Source organism: Pelophylax lessonae (assembly GCF_965119305.1).
Source record: "Pelophylax lessonae genome assembly, chromosome: 4".
Classification (NCBI taxonomy): domain Eukaryota; kingdom Metazoa; phylum Chordata; class Amphibia; order Anura; family Ranidae; genus Pelophylax; species Pelophylax lessonae.
Genome location: NC_138771.1, coordinates 625,027,435 through 625,054,477, shown reverse-complemented (window position 1 = coordinate 625,054,477; position 27,043 = coordinate 625,027,435). Strand labels below are relative to the sequence as shown.

The window sequence follows — 27,043 nt, the reverse complement described above, 5'->3', positions numbered from 1 at the left end:
GGACCACCTATTAGACCCTGCAAAATCAAGAAAGTCGACCTCCATAGAGGACATAATAGGACATAGCCCCTTTGACGCGGACACGCAGGCAGATTACCCTCGCCCACACAATAATGGCAGCTACACTGTCCCTAAAGATTAAACGCCCCCCACGGCGCCACCCAGTTCAAGGGAGGCGCCAAGCTGACCATATGGCCCAGCAGGTCGCGGCCTAAATTTTAGTGGAAGCCCAGCCACATATGCCCGGATTCACAGTCCGGCAGGTGCCCAGGGAGAGAGTCTGGGGCTTCAGCTAAACGCACTGAGGCTGCACCCCAACCAAAGCGGCAGATGCCTGTCAGCAACTCTGTCAGTTTCAGCAGCTCAGACAACTTGGTCAGCAGCTCAGACAGCTTGGTCTGTCAGCCGCGAGTAGGCCACAAAGCCACAGCCTAAATTTTTGGCCCGATCCGGCTGCGTGAGGTGCGTACCTGTGGATAAAACATCCGCTCCCCAGCTTAGTCAGCAGCACAGACATCTTGCCCAGCAGCTTGGACAGCTTGGTTGGTCAGCCGCGGCCTAAATTTTTGGCCCAATTCGACCGCATGAGGTGCGTACCCGTGGATGATAAAACATTCGCTCCCCCAGCCCAACCACCGCTGCAGGGAGCCCAAAGGACATCCCTGCCCCAGTCACTAACCCCCAGGAGAAAGGAAACCTGCTCAAAAACCCCCAGTTGTGCAAACCGGTCAGCAGCAACCACATCCAATCCCCTCCCCCCCATTCTGGAGTTTTTGGCAAAGCCAGCTCCTACCACATCCAGGGGGGGGGGGGGGGGTTGTGGGCCAAAAGACCCAGAGTCACTGTTTAGAGGGGCACCCCGGGGATCCGCCCATCCCAGGAAGGGGACCTCGTCCACCCCAAAAGAAAACCAAGTGAGAGGGGGGACAGTACTTACCCCACTTTGGAACCGGGTGGGCACCACTCCAGGCAGACCACCGCACTATCTTGGAATGGGGTGCTGCGAGTCAGAGGCATGCTATGCATCCTCGTGAGGTGTTTACTCGCCGGCCGGCCCCCGTCCAGTGGGGCTATGTCGCGGCCGACCTAGCGCGGAGCTGAGGTCGGGTCGTGCTGGCTGGCCGGATTGGGGAGACCATAAGGATCTAGAATATCCAGTCCGTCACCCAGTTCAGCAGTTGATTATAGTTCTCACAGGAATAATAAAATAAGCTAAATTCAATTTAAGAAGGAAAAAATGCTAGGACCAGAGATCCTGGCAAGAAACTAGTTCCTTATTCCTGAATAGGCAGAAAAAAAACATAGAAACATAGAAACATAGAATGTGTCGGCAGATAAGAACCATTTGGCCCATCTAGTCTGCCCAATATATCTGAATCCTATGAATAGTCCCTGGCCCTATCTTATATGAAGGATAGCCTTATGCCTATCCCATGCATGCTTAAACTCCTTCACTGTATTTGCAGCTACCACTTCTGCAGGAAGGTTATTCCATGCATCCACTACTCTCTCAGTAAAGTAATACTTCCTCATATTACTTTTAAACCTTTGCCCCTCTAATTTAAAACTGTGTCCTCTTGTGGTAGTTTTTCTTCTTTTAAATATGCTCTCCTCCTTTACCGAGTTGATTCCCTTTATGTATTTAAAAGTTTCTATCATATCCCCTCTGTCTCTTCTTTCTTCCAAGCTATACATGTTAAGGTCCTTTAACCTTTCCTGGTAAGTTTTTTCCTGCAATCCATGTACTAGTTTAGTAGCTCTTCTCTGAACTCTCTCTAGAGTATCTATATCCTTCTGGAGATATGGCCTCCAGTACTGCGCACAATACTCCAAGTGAGGTCTCACCAGTGTTCTGTACAGCGGCATAAGCACTTCTCTCTTTCTACTGCTTATACCTCTCCCTATACATCCAAGCATTCTGCTGGCATTTCGTGCTGCTCTATTACATTGTCCTCCCACCTTTAAGTCTTCTGAAATAATTACTCCTAAATCCCTTTCCTCAGATACTGAGGTCAGGACTGTGTCAAATATTCTATATTCTGCCCTTGGGTTTTTACGTCCCAGGTGCATTATCTTGCACTTATCCACATTAAATTTCAGTTGCCAGAGTTCTGACCATTTTTCTAGTTTTCCTAAATCCTTTTCCATTTGGCTTTTCCCTCCAGGAACATCAACCCTGTTACATATCTTTGTGTCATCAGCAAAAAGACAAACCTTACCATCGAGGCCTTTTGCAATATCACTTATGAAGATATTAAACAAAATTGGTCCCAGTACAGATCCCTGAGGTACCCCACTGGTAACATGACCTTGTTCTGAATGTTCTCCATTGACTACAACCCTCTGTTGTCTGTCACTCAGCCACTGCCTAATCCACTCAACAATATGGGAGTCCATGCTCAATGACTGCAGTTTATTGATAAGTCTTCTATGTGGGACAGTGTCAAAAGCCTTACTAAAATCTAGATATGCAATGTCTACTGCACCTCCACCGTCTATTATTTTAGTCACCCAGTCAAAAAAGTCTATAAGATTTGTTTGACATGATCTCCCTGAAGTAAACCCATGTTGTTTTTCATCTTGCAATCCATGGGATTTAAGATGTTCCACAATCCTATCCTTTAATAGGGTTTCCATTAATTTGCCTACTATTGATGTCAGACTTACTGGTCTATAGTTGCTCGATTCCTCCCTACTACCTTTCTTGTGAATGGGCACGACATTTGCCAATTTCCAATCTTCCGGGACGACTCCTGTTGCTAATGATTGGTTAAATAAATCTGTTAATGGTTTTGCCAGCTCACCACTAAGCTCTTTTAATAATTTTGGGTGTATCTCATCAGGACCCTGTGACTTATTTGTCTTCACTTTAGACAGCAATCTTAGAACGTCTTCCTCTGTAAAGACACATGCATCAAACGATTCATTAGTCATCCTTTCAAGTGGAGGTCCTTCTCCTTCTTTTTCTTCTGTAAAAACTGAACAGAAGTATTCATTAAGGCAGTCGGCTAGCCCTTTATTCTCTTCTACATACCTTCCGTCCTTTGTTTTTAATTTAGTTATTCCTTGTTTTAATTTCCTTTTTTCATTTATATATCTGAAGAATGTCTTATCCCCCTTTTTCATAGACTGAGCTAGTTTTTCTTCTGGCTGCGCTTTAGAAGTTCTTATAACTTGCTTGGCCTCTTTCTGCCTAATCTTGTAGATTTCCTTATCTTCATTGCTCTGGGTTTTTTTATAATTACAAAATGCTAGCTTTTTATTTTTAATGATTTGGGCCACTTCTGCTGAGTACCACAGTGGTCTCTTCCTTTTTTTGCTTTTACTGACAAGTCTAATGCACTTTTCTGTTGCCTTCAATAATGCACCTTTTAAGTAGTCCCATTTCTCCTGGACTCCATGTAATCCGTTCCAGTCTGATAAGGACTCATTTATGACTAATTTCATTTTTGAAAAGTCTGTTTTTCTAAAATCTAAAACTTTTGTTTTTGTGTGGTGCGACTCTTTCACAGAAGACCTAGAGCAGGAAGTGGGAGTATACCCCCTGGGACTACCCTATAGTCCTAGTCAAACTTTGTTCCGCCTAGTGTCCTACTCCTGTAGGGGGCAGCATAAACCCAAGGGTCAAGAAGATATGGAGCTGTGTCCGTCAATGAAGAGAAACAAACATTTATACTCACCTAGATGGCTAAGGCATCGATACGATGCTGCTGTAGGGTTAACCCCCCACTGGCTCTATACCTAGAAATGAGCAATAAAAGACTGCTGATCGCTCAGCTCTTGGGTCCACCCTCTGCCCCTTCCAGTGCTCACTGGAATGTTGGACTGTAGAGGGGGTGGGAGCAGCTGGCTCAGGTTCTCAGTAGGACATTACTGTCAGCATCCCTGCAGAGCCTGGAACGGATCTCTGACCTCAGCCAACAGTAGGGTTTAGCGTGCTGACGGCTAAATCTGGATCACAGGAGTACAGAACGAAGTCCACTCTTGAGACCCATAGGAGAAGTATGGCCAAAAGAGCTCTGGCCATATGTCTCCTTTCACGGGTTCCCTTTAAGAAGGCAATTATTTACCATAGATCCAACAAAGACATTTTAGTTTTCTCTTTGCCCTTTTAACAGGAATCTATTAGAATAAACTATGACTGTTTTAAAGTTTCAGGTACTACACTGTCATTTTTATCCTGTGCATGTTACAGGACTTACATCTGTTCAGAGACTCACTAAGAAGGGAAGCAAGGAAAAATACTGCAGAGTCTGCATCTTTAAACACAATCCGGCTGACACAGGTACCATTTTTCAGGTCAGGTATTTGCGGGTCTACTTATTTTTCAACAAACAACTCTTTAAAACAAAAAAAAAAACCTTGCAGGGGTCCCTTTTCTGGGGCTGCAAGGGTTAAATTGCATAGGAGGTGCATGAATAAGGTGTCATTTTAACTTATTCCATACTCCAGAAGGGTCCCTCTAGTTGTGTGCTCGGTCCTGCAAAACCTCATCTCTAAGAAACTAAGGCCGCTCGGGTTAACAGCCCTGCAATATACATGATGATGCCAAGGTACCGCCCACAGACCATAGCGGAGGACAATGCCAGAGTAGGGGTTAGGGTAAGTAATACCGCCTCTTCTTTAAACCTCTAGACATATGGAGCATTTAACAATTGGAATGCAGGGGTTCTCCAATGCAAGGATAGATATTTGGTCTAATTCCAGGAGTTGAGCTTTAAGTATTTATCACCTTCTAGATCTGCAGCATTTGTAAACACATGATCGACAAGGAAGCCAGCAAGCTCGGCCTGCAGAGACAGGTCAGGTGTGCAGACAAGCGGCTGGAGATACAAGCGATCATCACGGCTCAGGTGGTTATTGAAGATCACTAGGAGATCGCTGAGAAGTTTAAATGCCTGAAAAAACAACAGACAAGTGTACAGAGAGAGACGAAGAGAAAGGTATACAAACAGCAGAAAGAAATCATTAATTTATTGTATAGCCAGTCAGACATTTAGGACTGTATTTATTTAAAAATGTGCATAGCAATTTGCCCAGTGACAGTCCATGTACATTCTTTCTGTGCAAATGGTGCAAACATTTCCACTGGGTGAAATGATATGCAATTTTTTTAGAAGTACATTGCATTTATTTGGAGTATTTCTCATTCATAGTATATTAATTCTTAGCTGACTGCTCTGTGTAGTCTTCAGCATAGAGCTTTCTGTGGTGATTGTAAATCCTGCTGTTCCCCCAAGAGACCCTATGTGAGTACCCCTAACAGTAAAGCAGCCCCTTGGCACACATTCATCCTCTGTCCTTATTTACTTTCCAAATGCTAAAATTTCTGATGGAAAATGACCAACAGTAACACCTAACCCTCAGCATTACCCTTAAATCATTCCCAACCTCAATCTATAGAGTGTACAGTGTTAATTTACCTTTTCATTTTTTTCTGTAAAGGAGAACTAACACTTTCAGCATCCCAGCACATACAGTCCCTTTAAAAAGATAAAGATCACTTAAAGTGGTTGTAAACACCTATATATGCCCAGGGAAGGGACTATGCTCAGGACATACACAGAGATGGAACAAATCCTCCTGTTTATCTGCAGTCTTCTCTCTTCTACATCCGTTCTAAGTGCTCAATTTATGAACTTGTCTGAGAGCTCAGAAAAAAAGTGGGCGGAGAGCTAGTTACACTCCGCCAAGCTCAGTGAGGAGAGCTCTGAGAACTGATTGGAGAAAACAAGCCCTCCCATCTTTAAACAGCACACAGGGACAGAGCTGGGGCGGTCAATCGGCTGAAACTCCCTCTTACATCACCATTTTTCTCTTGGTGTGAGGAAACGCAATTGTTTTAAAAGTTGTTGTAAAAGTACACACTATAGAGGGATTTGCTTTTTCATATTTCATGTCTAAGGTTTACAACTACTTTAAAGCGGAACTATACTCACCTCCGCTCCAGCGATGTGGCGTGGAATTTCTGAGCTTCCTGCCCGGCCGCTGACATATTTGGGCGGCCAGCTTCCAGGTCTTAAAGGCCAGCTGCTTTCATTGGCTGGGCAGGGGATAGAGTCTCTCTCGCGCATGTGCAGGAGTTCAGTTGGATTCGGCACTGCCGAATGTGTACAGTGAGCTGCACTTACGTAGCTGATGGGTGTCCCTGCTGAGAGAACACAGTAATTACTGCTAGCTATATCCACTGGCAATAATCGCATGGAAAATCAGACATGCTGATTGTACCCAAGTACAATCAGCCTGCCCAAAGATGATCTCGGGCGATTCGAGAGTCAAACTATCTATGGCTGGCTTAAGCCCCTTTCCTTTATACTCACACTAACTGTGCACTTACTTTATTCCTAGGTTCTACAGCAGCCAGCATTCTCCCCCACTCCTGCAATGTGGATGGAGCCTCAGCATCTTCATGTACAATGTAGGACCGCTGGTCCTGCATTGCATGTGATGACATCAGCAAGGAGGTGGCCACTCAATGGCAAAGATAAGAGGCTTCTTTGGACCAATCATCCAGCAGGAGGAATAAGGTAAGTATTTTGTGCACACTAGAATAAACATGCATTAGGGAATTGCCATCTAGGTGGAAATTACCAGAACAGGTGAGCTTTGGAGCCTTTTAAAACACATGACAAAGTTTTTGTTCACAAAGACAATAATTTTCTTGCTGTACTGCAGACTATCTGCCACAAAGGTAGAAATACTGTACACTTAATTTATGATCATATTACCTGTTCTCTGACACTGCGATTAAGATCTGACAGAAAACTCTGACACAACTCAATGAATGTGTGAAGTCTCTTACTTAGAGCTGTAACCTCCTCCTGATAAGAGAGTGAACAATGAAGGGGGTGAGCGATAGAGGCAATGACACAAACTTAGATTAAAAGAAAAATGATGGGACAAAGAAAATAAAACTATTAGTACAATTGGGAGACTGACACTTAACAGCAGGCAACTGTCCTTCGTTATATTTATTGGCGTGTGTGGAAGTCATTTCTAAAGGGCTTGAGAAATGGTGAAGTGTATCTAAACCCAGGAATAAAAACGTAATATATTGCAGCATACAGTCCTCAGATGTGTTGGCTACATTAGATTTACTTTTTTTTAAGATTTTTTATTTATTTTCCTGCCAGTAGTATACTTCCTGTCCAAGGGTGTTGCCACCCTAGGGCTACAGAAAACCTCTTCATAACAAGAGTGGGAGGTGTTCTGTAGTTCACAGAGGTGAACTGGGCAGGGCTGATACAGTATGAAAAATAATGATTTGATCCCCTGCAGATTTTGTAAGTGTGCCCACTTACAAAGAAAGGACAGTACTATCAATTTATCATAGGTGTATTTTAAAAGAGACAGAATATCAACCAAAAATCCAGAAAAAAACACATGATACAAATATAAATTAAGTTGCAGTTTAGTGAGTGAAAAAGGTATTTGATCCCCAAGCAAAACATGACTTAAAGCGGAGTTCCGGCCTGAAAAAAAAACATTTAGATAAAAATACCCCCGGGACAGTCCGGGCTAGTGCATTTCAGAATGGATAGCCTCTGAACTGTCCCAGGTTGCACTTACCTTGTTAAAGAAATACTTACCTTGAAAATTTCTTGTCCAGCGCTGCCATCTCAGGTGTGGGCAGCTGAAGCCAGGGCATACTCTTCAGTCCCAGAATGCCCTGCACCAGCCCCGCTCATCAGTTCCGATGCAGGCACGTCATCCCTGCACAGCTTCTCGGCATGCCCAGAAGCTGTTTAGCAGGGAATGATGCGCCTGTGCTGGAACTGACGAGCGGGGCCGGTGCAGGCGCATTGATTCTGGGAGCGATGACGTTCATCTCCCAGGAAGTGACGGCGGGCCATGGCTGGAGAGGGAGGAAGAGGAAGTAAGGTAAGTATATTTTCTTTAAAAACAAGGTAAGTATTTTCTTTAAAAACAAGGTAAGTGAATGAAAAAAAAAAATGTAACTATCCATTTTTTTTTACAGGTAATTTAGAGCAAGCGGACAGTGAAAAAACACATTTTCATTGTGGAACTCCGCTTTAATACTTTCCTGGAGAAACCCTTGTTGCCAACCACAGGGATAAGACGTTTCTTGTAGTTGGTGGCCAGGTTTGCTCACATCTCAGGAGAGATTTTGGTCCACTCTTCTTTACAGATCTTCTCTAAATCCTTAAGGTTTCTTAGCTGTCGCTTGGCAACTCAAAAGTTTCAGCCCCCTCCATAAATTTTCTATAGGATTTAAAGGTCTGGAGACTGGCTAGGCCACTCCATGACCCTAAAGCGGAGTTCCAGCCACATTTTACACTTCCCATTATGCATAACTTTTTTACATGCTAATAACGATTTGGCTTTTTTTTTTTTCGGTTCCTTTACCTTATATCTGTTGAAAAATCTCTTCTCTTCCTCCCTATTGCGCCACAGCCGCCTACGTCATTTCATGCTTTGCATTTGCTCCTGGGAGACGAGTGTCATCAATCCCAGAAGTCAATGGGCATCGCTGGCTCGTAGCAAGCGGTGGGACTCACTGCAACACACTGCGCATGCGTGAGATCGGGAGGTGCATGCTGGTTAGCCAGCATGCACGGAATCCTGGAAAAAAAACAGTGCGGCTTCAGCTGCCTATACTGCAGATGGTCGCGCTGTAGAAGAGAAGACTAAAGTAAGTGAGGCATGCTGCACAAAAACAAAACAGGGGACAGTTTACAGGATAACAGTGTAAATGCACGAGCCCTAACTATACTAGGGGCGTTTTAAAAAAAAAAATAAATTCAGCTGGAACTCCGCTTTAATGTTCCTCTTCTGGACCCACTCCTTTGTTGCCTTGGCAGTATGTTTTGGGTCACTGTCTTTCTGGAACACCCATCCACGACCCATCTTCAGTGTTCTGGCTGAGGGAAGAAGGTTCTCATCCAAGATTTCACAATACATGTCCCTGTCCATTGGTCCCTCAATGGAGATAAGTACCTTTAGCAGAGAAACAGCCCCAAAGCATAATGTTTCCACCTCCATGCTTGACTGTAGGGATGGTGTTCTTAGGGTCATATTCAATATTTTTCTTCCTCCAAACACAGCGAGTCGAGTTATTGTCAAAGAGCTCAATTTTGGTCTCATCTGAGCACAGCGCTTTCTCCTAATCCTTCTCTGAATCATTTAGATGTTCATTGGCAAACTTCAGACGGGCCTGTATATGTGCTTTCTGAGGAGGGGGACCTTGCGGGTGCTGCAGGATTTCAATCCATGGCGGCGTATTGGGTTACCAATAGTTTTGGTGACTGTGGTCCCAACTGCCTTGAGATCATTCACAGGCTCCTCCCATGTAGTTCTGGGCTGATCCCTCATCCTTTCCCCATGAGGCAAAACCCTGCATGGAGCTCAAGACCGAGGGCAATTGATGGTTATTTTGTATTTCTTCCATCTGCGAATAATCGATCTAACAGTTGTCTCTTTCTCACTAAGCTTCTTGCTGATCGTCTTGTAGCCCATTCCAGCCTTGTGCAGGTCTACAATCTTGTTCTTGTCCCCGACATCCTTTGGCAGCGCTTTGGTCTTGCCCATGATGGGGAGGATTGAATGGAATAAAGAGATTCTATGGACAGGTGTCTTTTATACACCTAGTGAGTTATTGTTAGGAGCACCTTCTTAAATAGACAGGACTAATCTGTGTACAACATAAGCACATACTGTAGTTAGTCTGTGGGAGCCAGAATTATTGTTGGTTGGTAGGAGATCAAATACCTATGTTACTCACCGATCTGCAACTCAATTTATAACATTTGTATCATGTGATTATTTTCTGGATATTTGGTTGATATTCTGTCTCTATCATTTTAAATACACCTATAATAAAAAATTATAGACCCTTAATTTGTTTGTAAGTGGGCAAACATACAAAATCTGCAGGGGACCAAATAATGATTTTCCCCACTGTATCTGAAACAACACGTATTTGTTTTTAAAGAGTCTACATACACCTTTAGTGTATGTATAAACCATAGTTTATCTTTTCCCCAGCCTCGTCCATGAGTAACATATTACAAAATAACGATCGTAATAAACTTCTTCTTGTCCTCCAGAAGAGGAGGATGTCATAGGCAATGATTTGAATATTCAAAATATGCAGCCTACAGGCATCCTACAAACAATAAAAATAAAAAAAATGAAGGCTGCCATTGCTGATCTCTCCTTAGGAAAATATGACTTGCCTGGCATGCTGATCCTCCGCTTCAGTGCTGAGTAGCTGGCTCAGAATATGTAGAATATGTAGACAATATCTAATGTCATTTCTTAACAATTATTAAATTAATAAATATCAAGTACGAGTCAGTGGGGTTGATTTACTAAAGTCAAATAGACTGTGCACTTTGCAAGTGCAGTAGCTCAAGAGTTTAGTAAATGAGATAAAGCTTCACTTTTCAAAGAAAACCCAATAACATGCAAGAAAAAAAAAGGAAAAAAAAAACAGCGTTTTTCGCTTGCACATGATTGGATGATGAAAGTTTGCAGAACTTCTGCTCATTTACCAAGCTCTGGAGTAACTGCACATGCAAAGTGCACAGTCTATTTGCATTTAGTAAATCAACCCCAGTGACTCACAGTATTGAAGCTACATGGTCAGCAAAACAGATACCCAACTGGCACATTCAGAATGTGGTCAGCATGGCAGCTATCATAGATTTTCCTGACTTGTTCACATTAAACAGAACCTCAAAAAACAGCCTCTGTATAGTAAGCGTTTAAGTGTATCTGTGCATGCAGGGCACAGTAGGTTCACATAAAAATTGCAAATCCCCCCAAATCCTTTGGAAGAAATGTTCCACACTGAAGATGAAAGAGGTGGGTGGTGTGTGTGGTGCAGAAGCAGAACAGTGTTTAGTGGCCAGGACCATTAGGTTATGCTTTGGAGGAGGAAGATTATAATAGAGTCCCTAAACTTACTCCTAATAGGGACACTGTAGATGGACATGCCTCAGTCACCAGGATAGTACAAGGCAGAGAGGTTGATTTACTAAAGGCAAATATACTGTGCATTTCAAGTGCAATTGTTCTAGATCTGAGGGGAAGCTCTGAAATGAGGGGAAGCTCTGAAACGAGGGGAGGCTCTGAAACGAGGGGAGGCTCTGAAACGAGGGGAGGCTCTGAAACGAGGGGAGGCTCTGAAACGAGGGGAGGCTCTGAAACGAGGGGAGGCTCTGAAACGAGGGGAGGCTCTGAAACGAGGGGAAGCTCTGAAACGAGGGGAGGCTCTGAAACGAGGGGAGGCTCTGAAACGAGGGGAGGCTCTGAAACGAGGGGAGGCTCTGAAACGAGGGGAGGCTCTGAAACGAGGGGAGTATTATTTACAAAGTGAAGCTTTACCTCATTTACTAAGCTCTGGCACTTGCAGTGCACAGTATGTTTGCCATTAGTAAATCAACCCCAAAGTGTCTACGTTAAAGCCCAACTCCAAGGGCTTGTTTACACTCCCATAAGGGGCTAAAAAATCATGAGAAAAATGCTCAGACTGTGATACTCACCTTCAATTCAGAGCTGCCCCCGCAGTATTTCCTTTTTACCACAAGACGTCCTCAGTCTTCAAGACGGAATAATTGGTGTTAATCAAAGAGACTAAGAATATACTGTGAGTACAGGTGGCCCCCTAAGGTGGTGTCACTACAGAGCCATTTTTTTTTTTTTACAGTATAGCAGTGCAGAAAATGCCAATGCCATTAGGTTAGCACAGCTATATGCATTTTCAAGGTCAATCCACCATTGGGAGAAAATTGTAAGAAGAGGACTCTTCACACTCTGTGATTGGCCTGAAGAAGACTTCGGAATAAAGCACACATAGTGAAAAACAAAATTAAAACACAAAGCGGAGGCACTTTGCAGAAGGTGGTTGCGGTTGTAATTCTCTGGACTTGGGGGGGGGGGGGGGGGGGGTCCAGGCTAAAGATTGTTAGCAGTAAAAATGAGTAGGCAGGTCAGCAAAACGGTTTTGAAACAGGCTCCTACTGCCTATGTAAAAGGGTATTTGCCCACAGGGAGGATGAGAAAGGCTGATCTACATATCTTATGTTAAAGTGTACCTTCAATCTCCAAATCAACATTGATTATTTGTAATCCTTATGCTGCTAGCCTTAGTAAATAGATAGCAAAGTAATTCATATTTACTTATTTTAAACTTTGTTTTTAGATTTCTTCAGTTACTTCCTGGTTTCTAGCCAAGACAAATTATCGCATACATCCCAGGAGTCTTCAGAAGGGGAGGGGAGGAGAGGAGGGAGATGTTTTCCCAACTAAGCATATTCTCCTGCCTGCATGCTTGAGCCAAGGGCAAATGGATTCCAGGAAGTCAATGCTACATGAATCATTTGCCCTTACTCAAGATGGCCATGGCCAGAAATGCTAGGGGGGTGTTTTTCAAAGTGGTTTCTCAACAACATAACGCATTGTGACATGGATGGATGGGGGGAGTTTGATTTAAATATTAAAAATTAAATAGAATTTTTGGTTTGTGGTGCTTAGGTACAGTGAAGATCCACTCTAAAGTGAAGAAATCTTACCTCCGATGGTTGGGAGTTGTTGAGATGGGCGAGAGTCCAAAGAAGAGAGAAGTAACAGCAGACAAGAGCTGGGAGGGCAATCTACATAAAAAGAAGTAACTATGTTCATAAAAGGAGTTTGCCATGTGAGAGATTATGCCACATTAGGATCAGTCCATGGTACCTGCTCAGGAACCTCTCCTGTATCTGCTGCCTTCTGCAGAATCTGGCAGCACGGTTCAAACAGCTCCCACTTGGTAAGATTGTAAGCACTGGAGAGAAGGTGGAAGAAGCGGATGATTTGCTACTATCTTTCAATATTGGGCTAAATAAAATTGTGCAAAAAGAGGTCTAAAGCTTTATTAGGCCTCATGCACACTGGACATTTTTGATGCTATTCTTAGGAGCATCTGCCGTTTGATTTTTCTGCCTCTAATCACCCCTCCATGTTAACCTCTGTGTCCATGTACACACAGGTGTTTAGCAGCAGAGGAATTTAGGAGAATGTCCTAGGGAGGATGAAACGTCAGGCGCGTCCGCTTGTCTTCACGCTTGTTCCTGGTGTACCACTTTTATGCGCATTGATTTGTCTTCAAATGTGAGTTGCCATTTACATCTTTTAATTAATAAAGCTGAGTAGTGTACTATGCCATTGGAGTCTTCCTCTTGATTTTGAGGTATTTCACCTACTGCACGGGTTATTCGGGATATTGGAAGTGTGCCCTCCTTGGAGTGACCATCCCAGGACTGGTATCCGCACTATAGAGGACCCTCTTCCCGGATCCATTTACCACTCGCTCATGTGACCCACCTTAACAGGGGGTCCAGGGTTTCCGGTAAGTCGACATCCATAATCTGTTGCACGGGGTGATGATGTCTTCCATTTACTGACTCCATCTTTGGTGGCTGGACTCTCACATTTGTTCTATTGAGGATTATCATCCGTTTATTGTTTGGACCTTTACTTTTTAGTGATTTGTCCTAAATTTTATGATTGGCGCTGTACTTGTATTTATTTCCTTAGAGGCATTTAGTGGCAGAAAAAAAAAAAAAAACACACAACTGCCAGCGTGTTCAGGAGCAGCGGCGCTGTAGCAGAAAAAACGCTTGACGCATGTACATGCGTATTAACACTGCGTGCGTTTAGCGCTTGAACATTAATTAATTTCAATGGCAAGAATAAACTATTATGCTAGACAATTTTTAGTTACATAGTTACATAGTTACATAGTAGGTGAGGTTGAATAAAGACAATAGTCCATCCAGTTCAACCTGTGTAGGCATGTGTGGCTGTAATCATCTCCCATACCCCTGAATGTTCTGATCCTTGAGATGTAAGTCTAAGAGTCTTTTGAAAGCCACCATACTACCCGCAGAAACCACCTCTTGTGGTAGAGAATTCCACAATCTTGTTGCCCTAACAGTAAAGAACCCCCCGCGTTGCCTGAGGTTAAAACGCTTCTCCTCTAATCGCATTGTATGCCCTCGAGTCCTCATGCAATCCCTTCGAATGAACAGCTTTTTTTCTAAGCTGGGATCCCCATTAAGATATTTATAAATTGCTATCATGTCCCCCCTCAGACGTCTCTTCTCCAGGGAGAATAAATCGAGCGATTGTAGACGCTCTTCATAGTCAAGGTCCTCCAATCCCCTAATTAGTTTAGTTGCCCTTCTCTGGACTCTCTCCAGCTCCAACACATCCCTCCTGAGGACTGGCGACCAGAACTGGACGGAATACTCCAGATGCGGTCGGACCAGAGTTTTATAAAGTGGAAGGATTATAGTCTTATCTCTGGAATGCATCCCTTTCTTTATGCATGCTAATATTCTGTTGGCTTTGGAAGCTGCCGCTTGACATTGCATGCTGTTTCCTAATCTATCATCAACCAATACTCCCAGATCCTTCTCCATTTTTGATTCCCCCAAGGGCTCCCCTCCTAACGTGTATTGTGATTTTATGTTTTTAGTCCCCAAGTGCAAAACCTTACACTTCTCCACGTTAAACCTCATTTGCCATGTCGTTGCCCACTCTGTTATTTTGTCCAGGTCATTCTGCAGGATATCTGCTTCATGTTGTGAAGTTATTGCCCTGCCCAATTTTGTGTCATCTGCAAAAACTGATATCGAACTACTGATCCCGACCTCAATGTTGTTTATGAATAAATTGAACAAGGTTGGTCCCAGGACTGAGCCTTGGGGGACCCCGCTTACCACCTCAGACCAGTCTGAGTATGCGCTGTTTATTACTACCCTTTGGACCCGCCTTTTTAGCCAGTTCCGTATCCAAGAGCAAACCCTGCTATCGATACCTGCAGACCTTATTTTATAAATTAAGCGCTTGTGGGGAACTGTATCAAACGCCTTAGCGAAATCCAAGTACACCACATCCACTGGTCTCCCCCTATCTAGCTCACAGCTCACCTCCTCGTAGAATGTAAGGAGATTGGTTTGACAAGAACGCCCATTTGTAAACCCGTGCTGATTACTGCTGATGATGTTGTTGTCCTTAGCAAACTCTACAATATAGTCCCTTATCATCCCCTCCAGAAGTTTACATACTACTGATGTCAAACTGACAGGCCTATAATTTCCCGGGATATGCCTCTGGCCCTTTTTGAATATTGGAATCACGTTAGCTTTCTTCCAATCCCCTGGTACATCTCCTGTCCTAATACTGTCAGCAAAGATCAGGAACAGTGGTCTCGATATAACTTTACTGAGTTCCTTGAGTACTCTCGGATGTATGCCATCCGGTCCTGGCGATTTGTTTGTGTTAAGTTTATCCAGCCTTTCCCTGATTTCCCCCTCTGTTAGCCATGGTGGCAAGTCCTGTTTATTACTACTAACCATACAGTCATGGTCAGTGTACCCCTCCTTTTCCTGTGTAAAGGCTGACGAGAAAAAAGCATTTAGCACGGTTGCTTTTTCAGTGTCCTCTGTAACCATCCTCCCATCATTGTTAATTATGTGTGCAATATGCTCTGCCTTAGTTTTTTTGCTGTTGATATATTTAAAGAATTTCTTTGGGTTTTTTTTACTATCCTCCGCTATTTGTCTCTCAAAGTTGATTTTAGCCATCTTGATTTCTTGTTTACTTTTCTTATTTGCCTCCTTGTATTGCTCGAAAGCCGATACTGTGCCCTCTGATTTATACTTCTTGAAGGCCAATTTTTTCCCCCTAATAAGTTTTATGACGCTACAGTTTAGCCAGCCAGGTTTGGCTTTGTCTCTTCTAAATTTATTTCCCATAGGAATGCACTGCAAGATGCCTTTGCCTAATATGTTCCTAAAGCATTCCCATTTTTCCTCTGTGGTCAGGGATCCCAGGGTTTGGTCCCAGTTTACCTTTTCCATCATTGAGTACAATTTTGGAAAGTTTGCCCTTCTGAAGTTTAGGGTTCTTATGTTCCCCACTTGTCTTGTTATGTTGTTATTTACACTAAATGTGATCATCCTGTGATCGCTAGAGCCCAGGTTGTCCTGGACTCCTACAATAAAACTAAGGCCTAAGCACTTCACGGGCCTAAATGCGTTACACGCATTTACAAGCGTCAAGCATTTTTTCTGCCAACACACCACGGCCAGGAGGAAAGGTGTCTAGCAGAGATAGCAATAAACATCCAGTGTGCATGAGGCCTTACAAGCATCAACCAATCAGCTGCCAGAGTTGAACATGAAATTCATATTAACAATAATGAAAAAACAGCAGTTAAATTAAGTACAAAATGGCTCCAGCATTTATATTTTGTTTTATGCAAGCTTTAGTTTATCCTCAGCTTGAAAACACTCAAACTCCAGAAAAACAATTTTTGTAATTTTTGAATACAGAGTGATAGACTAGAACTTAGATCAGGTTTTTTTTTTTTTTTTCCCCTATAAACCTCTCCAGGCCAGTGATCGCTAACAGCAAGCAAACTAAAGCTTGGCATACACAGTTGGATTTGGTTCAAACATTCATACAGGAGTTCTAAAAAATACAGTGCACACCCTTGTTGAAAGGTCAGGTTTCTCTGATGTAAAAAAATGACACACAGATAAATCATTTCAGAACTTTTTCCACCTTCAATGTGACCTATAAATTGAAAAACAAACAATCTTTTTTTTTTTTTTTTTTTGGTGGGGGAGGGGGGGGGGGGGAAGTAAAAATAGAAAACTAAAATAATGTGGTTGCATAAGTGTGCACACCCTCTTATGACTGGGGATGTAGCTGTGTTCAGAATTGAGAAATCACATTCAAACTCAAAAAAATAGGAGTAAGGCTTCTTTCACACGGTCTGCCTCCCTAGGCAGATCTGTGCTGCTCAGCGGGGGTTCGATACACTGATCCCCGTTGAGCAGGAAGGTGACAGCTCCATCTCTGCTCTGTGTGCGGAGAGGGAGGTGTCAGAGCCCTATGCATCTCTATGGGGGAATCGGATGAGAGCGGACCGCCTGTCCGCTCTCATCCGATCCCCTGGACGGATGGAAAATAGGGCTTTCATCCGTCCGAATTTCACGGACAGGATCGGATGCAGGTGGCAGCGGGGGTCAGCGGACATGTCTCCGCTGACATCCGCTGCCCCATAGGGATCCATGGAGGATCCGATCAGATCCGCCTAAAAAACTGACAGGCGGATCTGATCGGATCGCTCGTGTGAAAGGACCCTTAGGCCCCTTTCACACAGGCGGACCGTTCAGATCTGCCTGTCTTTTTTTGGCGGATCTGGAATGGTCCCCCCATGAATGTCTATGGGGCATCGGATGTCAGCGGAGACATCCGATCCGTCAAATCTGGACGGATGGAAACCCTATTTTCCATCTGTCCAGCGGATCGGATGAGAACAGACCGACAGTCCGTTCCCATCCGATTCCCCCATAGAGTTGAATGGGGCTCTGACAGCTGTCCCCCCGCACACAGTGCGGAGAACAGCTGTCGATCCCCCCTCTGAGAAAAACGGAGTCCGTCCAACGGACAGTGTGTGTGAAAGAGCCCCTAAGATAAAAAGGAGTCAGTACACACCTGCTATTATTTAAAGTGCCTCTGATTAACCCCAAATAAAGTTCAGCGGTTCTAGGAGGTCTTTCTTGATATTTTCTTAGTCGCATCCTACAGCAAAAGCCATGGTCCGCAGAGAGCTTCCAAAGCATCAGAGGGATCTCATTGTTAAAAGGTATCAGTCAGGAGAAGGGAACAAAAGAATTCCCAAGGATATACCATGGGACACAGTGAAGACAGTCATCATCAAGTTGGGAAATTTTGGCACAATAGTGACATCACCAAGAACTGGACATCCCTCCAAAACTGATGAAAAGACAAGAAGAAAAAAGGTCAGGGAGGCGGCAACATTAAAGGAGCTGCAGGAATATCTGGCAAGTACTGGCTTGTGTGGTACATGTGACAACAATCTCAACAATTCCCAAAAGTATGGGAAAATGTGGTATGGACTGATGAAATTAGGGTGAACTTTTTGGCGATAATTCCAAAAGATATGTTTGTCTCAAAAACAACACCGCACATCACCAAAAGAACGCCATACCCACAGTGAAGCATGGTGGTGGTAGGATCATGCTTTGGGGCTGTTTTTCTTCAGGTGGAACAGGGGTCTTAGTTAAGGTAGAGGGAATTATTAACAGTTCCAAATACCAGTCATTATTGGCACAAAACCTTCAGGCTTCTACTAGAAAGCTGAACATGAAGAGGAACTTCATCTTTCAGCATGACAACCCAAAGCTTACATCCAAATCAACACAGGAATGGCTTCACCAGAGGAAGAATAAAGTTTTGGAATGGCCCAACCAGCGCCCAGACCCGAATCCGATTGAAAATCTGTGGGGTGATCTGAAGAGGGCTGTGCACAGGAGATGCCCTCGCAATCGGACAGATTCGGAGTGTTTTTGCAAAGAAGAGTCGGCAAATATTGCCAAGCCAACATGTGCCATGCTGATAGACTCATAATCAAAAAGACTGAGTGCTGTAATAAATAAATAAAAAAAAAGTATTAGTTTAAGGGTGTGCATTCCTTTGCAACCATATAATTTTATTTTTTTATTTTTAATTCCCTTCGCCTAAAAGATTTCAGTTTGTTGTTCAACTGAGTTGTACAGTTTATAGGTCACATCAAAAGGTGGAAAAAGTTCTGAAATGATTTATCTTTGTCTCATTTTTTTACATCACAGAAACCTGACATTATAACAGGGGTGTGTAGACTTTTTATATTCCCTGCAGTTTGTCAGAACATTTTTTTTGCCACCATTAACCACTTCCACACTGCTCACTAGAGCTCTACTGCGGCAAAGTGGCTCTATAACGTCTGGCGACGTAGACCTACGTCGCCAGACATTCCCCTTTCTCAGCGGCGCGCGAGCGCCACAGGAGGCTGGCTCCCGCTGTATTCAGTCACATCGGGAGCCGGGCCAGGGGAGGAGCAGCTGCGATCACCGCTGCTCTTCCCAGATCGTCGGGGAATCTAGTGTGGAGATCCGCCCGCTTGTGTAAACAGAGCGGGCGGATCTCCTAAGTGACAGACAGTGACAGATTGCAGGGTTCAGCATAGCTGAACATGCGATCTGTCCTTGTGTCACTCAGTCACCTCCCCCCACACACGTCAGTAAGCACCAGGCATACATTAACCCCTCCCTCTCCAATAAAATTAACCCCTTCCCTGCCAGTGCCATTTTTACAGTAACAGTGCATATTTATAGCACTGATTACTGTAGTAATGTCACTGGTAACTCCAAAAGTGTCAAAAATGTCAGTCAAGGGTCCGATCTGTCCGCCGCAATGTCGCAAGCCCGCAAAAAAAAAAAAAAATTGCAGATCGCCGCCATTACTCGATAAAAAAAAAAAAACACCAAAAACTACAGAAATCTTTCCCTTAGTAAACGCAATAACTTTTGCGCAAACCAATCAAAATACGCTTATTGCGATTTTTTTTACCAAAAATATGTAGCAGAAAACAAATTGGCCGAAAATGTTAAAAAATTTTGATTTTTACATTTTTTTGGGGGGGAATTTCATATAAAAAAATGTGAAAAATATTGTTATTTTTTCAAAATTGTCGTACTTTTTTTGTTTATAGCGCAAAAAGTAAAAATTGCACAGGTGATCAATTGCCACCAAAAGAAAGCTCTATTTGTGGGGAAAAAAGGACGTAGATTTTGTTTGGGTACGGCGTTGCATGACCGCGCAATTGTCAGTTAAAGTCGCACAGTGCCGAATCGCAAAAAGTGGCCTGGACGTAAGACAGCAAAATCCTCCGGTGGTAAAGTGGTTAAATCAATTAATTTCATTCAAAAGCCCTTACAGTTTAATTCAGACCTGCCATTTGAATGGAATCCCAGATGAATTAAACAGGTTTCATTTATGTATGATTTTTCTCAAACAAAAATCACATTCAGTTAAATATTCTTCTAAAAAAAAAAATGTCCATCCTGCTCCTTCGACATTTCTCATCACTACGGTCCAAAACAAAAGTTGATTTGACCCCACTAACCATTTGAAAATCTATTAAAAGCTCCATTCACACTTGTAGGACTGCAGAGTCACGCAACTTTGATGTGACTTTGAATGGGTGTGACTTGAATGTGCCTTGTTGTCCCTCTGCAAAGTCAGACCCCATTGCACCACTGTGGCGTGTAAAACATTCATGTATGACTGTCGCACATATATGAATGGTTATCATTGGACACCATGGGGTATGACTTGTCAAGTGAGTTTTATGTCCAAAGTCGCATAACAAGTCACACAAGTGTGAATAGGGTATAAACGTTCAGAGAGTGAACTTTTCTGAACAAAATTGTACTGGTGTATGACCAGCTTAAGATGAGTTCTAAAGATGTGATTTCAATGTGTAAAGTCCTAGGAAAATGTACAATACGAACCCAGCCTGCTATAATGCCTATTTTTGTGAACGTGTAGAACAGGCATCACTAAATGGCGGCCCTGGGCCAAGTCCGGACCCAATCAATGTTCTGTCCGGCCCCGCAGTGGTCGCGCCATTTAGGATCTGTTTTTTCCCTCTGCCGCCGCTGCTGCAGCTGCAGCTCTGTCTTTACAGAGCTAACATCGGAGGAGCAGCGCAGTGATTCACGGAGGACGGGGGCTGGTACAGTTAACTGATTGGTTGCTAGAACTGCCCTGTATTCTAGCAACCAATCAGTTACCTGGGGCAGGTCCCGCCCTCCGTGCATCCCTTTGAGCACTTCCGATGTCAGCTGCTGTGCCTCCGATGTCAGCCACGCTGCCCTGTTTAAGGTAAGACAGGGAAGAGGCACTGCAAATGTAAAAGGGGAAAAGAGGGGGGATATCGAAGAGGCAGAAAAGTAAAGGAGTGATACGGTATGAAGGGGGATGGGGTTCTACAAAGGGGGGTGAGGATTAGAATGTGAAGGGGGGCTGGAGACTGCAGTGTGAAGGGGGGTTTGAAAAAAAAGGAGATGAGCACAGGAATGTCTGAGGGTGCTATAAAGGGGGTGAGGACAGGAATGTTAATGGGGGGCTGGGGACTGCAGTGTGAAGAGGGGCACAATAAAATGGGGGAGGACAGTTATATGAAGGGGGGTGCTATAAAGAGTATGAGGACAGGAATGTGAAGGGGGGGCTGGGGACTGCAATGTGAAGGAGGGGTACTATAAAGGGGGCGAGAACAGGAATGTGAAGGGTGGGTGATATGAAAGGGGCTTGGAATTGCAATTTAAAGTAGGGGGTGATATAAAGGGGGGCCGCTAACAAAAATGTGAAGGGCTGAGGACTGTAATGTGAAGGGGGGATGATGTACAGGGGGACTGAGAACACTGATGTAATAAAAAGGATTGTGATGTGAAGGATTGTAGACTAGGTTCACATTATTGCGTAACGCGTGTAGGCGGCCCATTTATTTCAGTGGGCTGCCTTGTAAGCAGAAACGCAGAAAAATAAGTCCCTGACCTTTTTTTTTTCTTTTTAATTGCGCCGTACCAAGCTGCATGGTACTGCGGCACCATGTGATGTGGCACTCGTAAAGACGCGCCATGTTTGCGCATTGTGCAGAGGACGGTGCCATTGAGATCCAAACATATGATTCGGACCTCGGTTTGAAGAAAATTTTACCTACTGGACCTTCATGAATTTTAATTCATTACCCCTGGTGTAGAAGCTCATGCCTCATAACAAATGGCTCATATTAACACCGGATATAAAAAATTTTTTGCAATTGCTGGAAAATCCTTCGCTTGGGGAGCAGGGCTTGGAATTTACTCCTCCTCAAAGCCAGAAAATGATTCAGTAGGGTTCATACTGCCTCCATCAGTACTCATACTCCGGATGGTATAGAACTCCTTCCCGTCTGGCACAGATTTTCCCTACTACTGTCCATCGCTGTTGGCAGGGCTTTAGCCAGAGGGGCATGTTCCTACATACAGTGGAGCTGGAAAGTATTCACAGCACTTTACTTTTTCCACATTTCGTTATGTTACAGCCTTATTCCAAAATAGATTAAATTCATTATTTTCCTCAAAATTCTACAAACAATGCCCCATAATGGTAACGTGATAGAAGTTTGAAATCTTTGCAAATCTATTACAAATAAAAAATACCCATGTACATAAGTATTTACAGCCTTTGCCACAACACTCAAAATTGAGCTCAGGTGCATTCTGTTTCCACTGATAATCTCTGAGATGTTGCTACAACTTGATTGGAGTCCACCTGTGGTAAATTCAGTTGGTTGGACGTGATTTGGAAAGGGACACACCTGTCTATATAAGGTCCCACAGTTAACAGTGCATATCAGAACACAAACCAAGCCATGAAGTCCAAGGAATTGTCTGTAGAACTCCAAGACAAGATAGTACTGAGGCACAGATCTGGGGAAGGGTACAGAAACGTTTAAGCAGTATTGAAGGTCCCAATGAGCACAGTGGCCTCCATGATCCATATATGGAAGAAGTTTGGAACCACCAGGACTCTTCCTAGAGCGGGCCACCCAGCCAGACTGAGCGATCAGGGGAGAAGGGCCTTAGTTAGGGAGGTGACCAAGAACCCGATGGTCACTCTGACAGAGCTACAGCATTTCTCTGTGGAGAGAGGAGAATCTTCCACAACAACCACCATCTCTGCAGCACTCCACCAATCAGGCCTGTATGGTAGAGTGGCCAGAGGGAAGGAACTCCTCAGTAAAAGGCACGACAGCCCACCTGAAGTTTGCCAAAAGGCACCTGAAGGACTCTCAGACCATGAGAAACAAAATTCTCTGGTCTGATAAAACAAAATTCTCTGGTCTGATAAAACAAAAATTGAACTCTTTGGCCTGAATGGAAAGCGTCATGTCTGGAGGAAACCAGGTACCGCTCATCACCAGGCCAATACAATCCCTACAGTAAAGCATGGTGGTGGCAGCATCATGCTGTGGGGATGTTTTTCAGTGGCAGGAACTGGGAGACTAGTCAGGATCGAGGGAAAAATGAATGCAGCAATGTACAGAGACATCCTTGATGAAAACCTGCTCAAAAGCACTATGGAACCTCAGACTGGGGGAAGGTTCATCTTCCAACAAGACAATAACCCTAAGCACACAGCCAAGATAACAAAGGAGTGGCTACAGGACAACTCTGTGAATCTCGAGTGGCCCCGACTTGAACCTGATTAAACATCTCTGGAGAGATCTGGAAATGGCTGTGCACAGACGCTCCCCATCCAACCTGATGGGAGCATGAGAAGTCCTGCAAAGAAGAATGGGAGAATCTGCCCAAAAATAGGTGTGCCAAGTTTGTAGCATCATACTCAAAAAGACTTGAGGCTGTGATTGGTGCCAAGGTGCTTTAACAAAATATTGAGCAAAGGCTGTGAATACTTACGGACATATTTTTTTCATTTTTTTGTTTTTAATAAATTTGCAAATATTTCAAACAAACTTCATTATTGTTTGTAGAATGAGAAAAATAATTTAATCCATAGTGGAATAAGGCTGTAACATAACAAAATGTAGAAAACGTAGACCTGTGAATACTTTTCGGATGCACTGTATATTGTCCTCATCCTATAGACACTAAGTTGAACTCGAGCCGCTTCAGAGAGAGAAGGAATCAACTTACTCATTAGGCCATGTGTCCCCCACTTCCTTCTCGCAATAAAAATAAATGGGATTTATTTATATGAGGCAACACAGGCAGTTCACATTGCAATAAACAGGACCCCTTGTTTCATATTCTAATAATTTCACGCATTTTTTATTATTCCCTTTCATATCGGAGAGTGTTACCTGTACAGAGCCGAAAGTCTTTTCATTGTGGCAGCGGCATTATAGACATCGTCCTCATCCAGATCTGACACCTTGCAAAAGAATACCTGGTTAGCACGTATAGCCCAGCCTATCTGCTAAAATAATATAAATAAAAAGGAATAGAGGCTACTTTTTATGTACAGACAGTTTCTCACTCTTATCTATACTACCCTAGAAGAATGAATAGAAAAATGGCTGCTGGAGGCAAAACAATGTTTCACACAATGTCTGTAGTCAGTGCCACAAAATAGGCTGGAAAATACCAATCATAGGTTAGTCTGCTGATTCTCATACTCTCCGTTTCTCAGTAATGTCCTCTATTCTTTACCCTACTTTCCTGTCAAAAACCTGAGCACTTCAAACTAAACATATGATGAAAAGATCTGTAAAAACACACAGGAGGGGGCAAACGCACTCTGAAGAAGGGGGCATGTCACCCGAAACGCATTAGCCTTTCAACTTTGGCATATATGGTCAGATGGCATCGCCTATGGCCGGAGTTAACACGTCTGTTCCTTTTTAGGTTTGTGAGTTTTGGAGATTTCCAGGTCTGAGGAGGACTACATCGAACGAAGCATTACTGTTTGAGCACTGGAGTGTTTAAACTTTTCTGGTGATGAAAATATGCAGTGGTTCCTTTTAGTAAAAATCGGATCATCAGCGGACCAAGAAATATAAGTAGCTGAAGTTATCCCAAAAGCTTAACTTTTCCTATAAAAAGAGAGCTTACCTCCACGTCACCTGTCAACAGAGTTGTATGAAGTACTCGAAACCCATACTTGAGTAAAAGTACAAGTGCTCGATCAAAAAGTGACTTGAGTAAAAGTACAAGTGCTCGATCAAAAAGTGACTTGAGTAGAAGTGGAAATGCTCAATCAAAAAGTGACTTGAGTAGAAGTACTAAAGTATTCAAAAGTTTTTGTACTTAAGTATTGCAAGTAGTTTTTTAAAAAATGTTGCTACTCAAGTACTGAAAGTAAAAGTACCAGTAGTTTTAAAAAAAAATTGCTACTCAAGTACTGAAAGTAAAAATACAAGTACTGTGTTATGTAGTTATTAAAGAAAGAAGTCAAAAGTTTGAACATCATATTGTTTTTTATTATTTCAAATGCAGTTTTATTTATACATAAATAAATGTTTTGAGCTTCATGAAACCTGCCATCTACTGTTCTGGCAGTGGTCATTTTTATAATAGTAACGAGTAACTATGCAGCACAAAAAAAAAAATATTGGAGTAGAAGTATTGAAATCATCGAAAAAATGTAGTGAAGTAAAAGTGGAAGTAGGAGAAAAAAATTCTACTCTAGGAAAGTACAGATACCGCCTTTCGTTACTTAAGTACAGTAGTGAAGTAGTTCTACTTAGTTACTATACATCTCTGCCTGTCAATTGCTAAGTTCCAAAGGGCCCAAACTAGCAATGACCAGCAATGGCAGGACAGAGGGGGACAGCTACTAAGACATTTTTTTGGACAGAATGTGCATGGCCTACATGTATGGAGGGGGGCAGGAGTTACAATTTGTATGGCGGAGGAGTGGCATGTAATGTGCTGGACTGCATAGGGAATATTTTGTAAAATAGACATTAGAGGTGAACTAACCCTTAAAGTGTACCGTAACAACATCCTTAGACTGCAAAAAAATCACTGCAATGCACTGCAAACTAACACTGTAACAATCCATTGTTAAGCTGGCCATGCACAGCTCAAATTGTGGTCAATTACTTGTCTTGATATAGACAGAGAAACTGAAGGAGTCAGGCAGAAATAAAATCAGCCGAACCATGACTGCAGCCAATCAGTTGGAGTTACTATTTGGGTATTCTAAAAGCCATGGACGTCAGCTGTTGGAATACAATAGCAGACAGCGGGAGGTATTCAACCATCCACACTGTTTAGAATGAATGGGAGAATCTCTGGGCCAGAGAAATCTATAAAGGATAAGTTCACCCTACCATAAAAAATAAATGCACATAATTTTGCAGGCTAAAAAAAAATGCATTTATTACTTTTTCCTACAGGAACCTGGAAAGCATTGCAAGCGTGATCAGTGGATCAGGGGTACAATGTCAGGCTTCTGTAGACAAGCCCTGCAGATTTCTGCCAGGACCTTCATACAGGCTGTATTTAAAAGCTATTTAAAAGCTGCAGGGCTTGTAAATGAACTACAAAAGTGTTCATCAGCGCCTTTGCAGTTCATTCAGAGCCTCAAGCCGTCAGCCGTTGTGTCTGATGGAACTTGTAGTTCATTTACTCACAGAAGATTGAGATTGACAAGGTTGCCCCGCATGGCTGCATTCTTTAAAAAAAAAAAAAAAACGAAAAAAAAAAAAAAAACGAATAAAAAGAAAAAAACAGAACGACAGCAGGCGCAGGGAGAAGAACTGGCAGCAGGAGCTGGAGCATGTTACATTAGTTTGGTAAAACAGTTAGTCTGGTTGAAAGTCATCTAGTTCAACCAATAAAAGGGAAAAAACCCCAAGCAACACATTATGTAATTTGCTCTAGCAAGAGGCAATCGAATATTCCCTTGATCAACTTTACCTATAAATGTTAGTATCCATTTAAAATATGTACATTTTGGAAATAATCCAGGCCTTTTTTAAAATAATCTACTGAGCTGGCTAGAACCAGCAAGTCTATTCCACATTTTCACAGCTCTTACTGTGAAGAAGCCTTTCTGTATTTAGGAGGTTAAGTCTCATTTCTTCTAGAAGTAGAGAGTGCCCCCTTGTCCTCTGTGATAACCTTAACCACTTGCCGACTGCTCACAGTATATTTACTGCGGCGGTCAGCCCCTCACAGGCAGAGTGACGTAGTACTACGTCGCTAGCCTGTGAGGGTCTCAGGAGCGAGCGCGCGCCGCCGGAGGCACGCTCCCACTCCCGTGCGGTCACTGACCCCCCCGCGCGTGTGACCGGCGGACCCGATCGTCCGCTGGTCACTCGCGATCGTCGGTGGAGAGGGAGAAAGGCAGGCGGCTAATGTAAACAAGCCGCCTGTCATTCTCCCCGGTGTATGAATGATGATCATACGGTTCTACTATGTAGAACCGTTGATCACTGTTCATACATCTCAAGCCACAGCCAATCACAGTTAGAATCATGCCCCTAGGGACACACATAGCCCCTCCCTCTCAAAAAAAAGTTAACCCCTTCACTGCCAGTGTAATTTTACAGTAACAGTGCATATTTATAGCACTGATTACTGTAGAAATGTCACTGGTAACCCAAAAAGTGTCAAAAATGTCAGTCAAGGGTCCGATCTGTCCGCCGCAATGTCGCAGTACAGCA

The 27,043-nt window shown here is 43.3% G+C and overlaps 1 protein-coding gene across 1 annotated transcript in view; it reads right to left on the bottom strand.

The window, feature by feature from the left end:
* Positions 1-27,043, bottom strand: part of STAG3 (STAG3 cohesin complex component) — a gene marked incomplete at its 5' end in the record, with an annotated part of 227,684 nt that overhangs the window by 87,278 nt on the left and 113,363 nt on the right. The window contains 5 exons of the mRNA XM_082256553.1: positions 4,733-4,898; positions 6,729-6,821; positions 12,537-12,617; positions 12,700-12,787; positions 23,732-23,802. Coding sequence (XP_082112679.1) covers positions 4,733-4,898; positions 6,729-6,821; positions 12,537-12,617; positions 12,700-12,787; positions 23,732-23,802 — 499 coding nt within the window. The remainder of the gene's footprint in view (positions 1-4,732; positions 4,899-6,728; positions 6,822-12,536; positions 12,618-12,699; positions 12,788-23,731; positions 23,803-27,043) is intronic.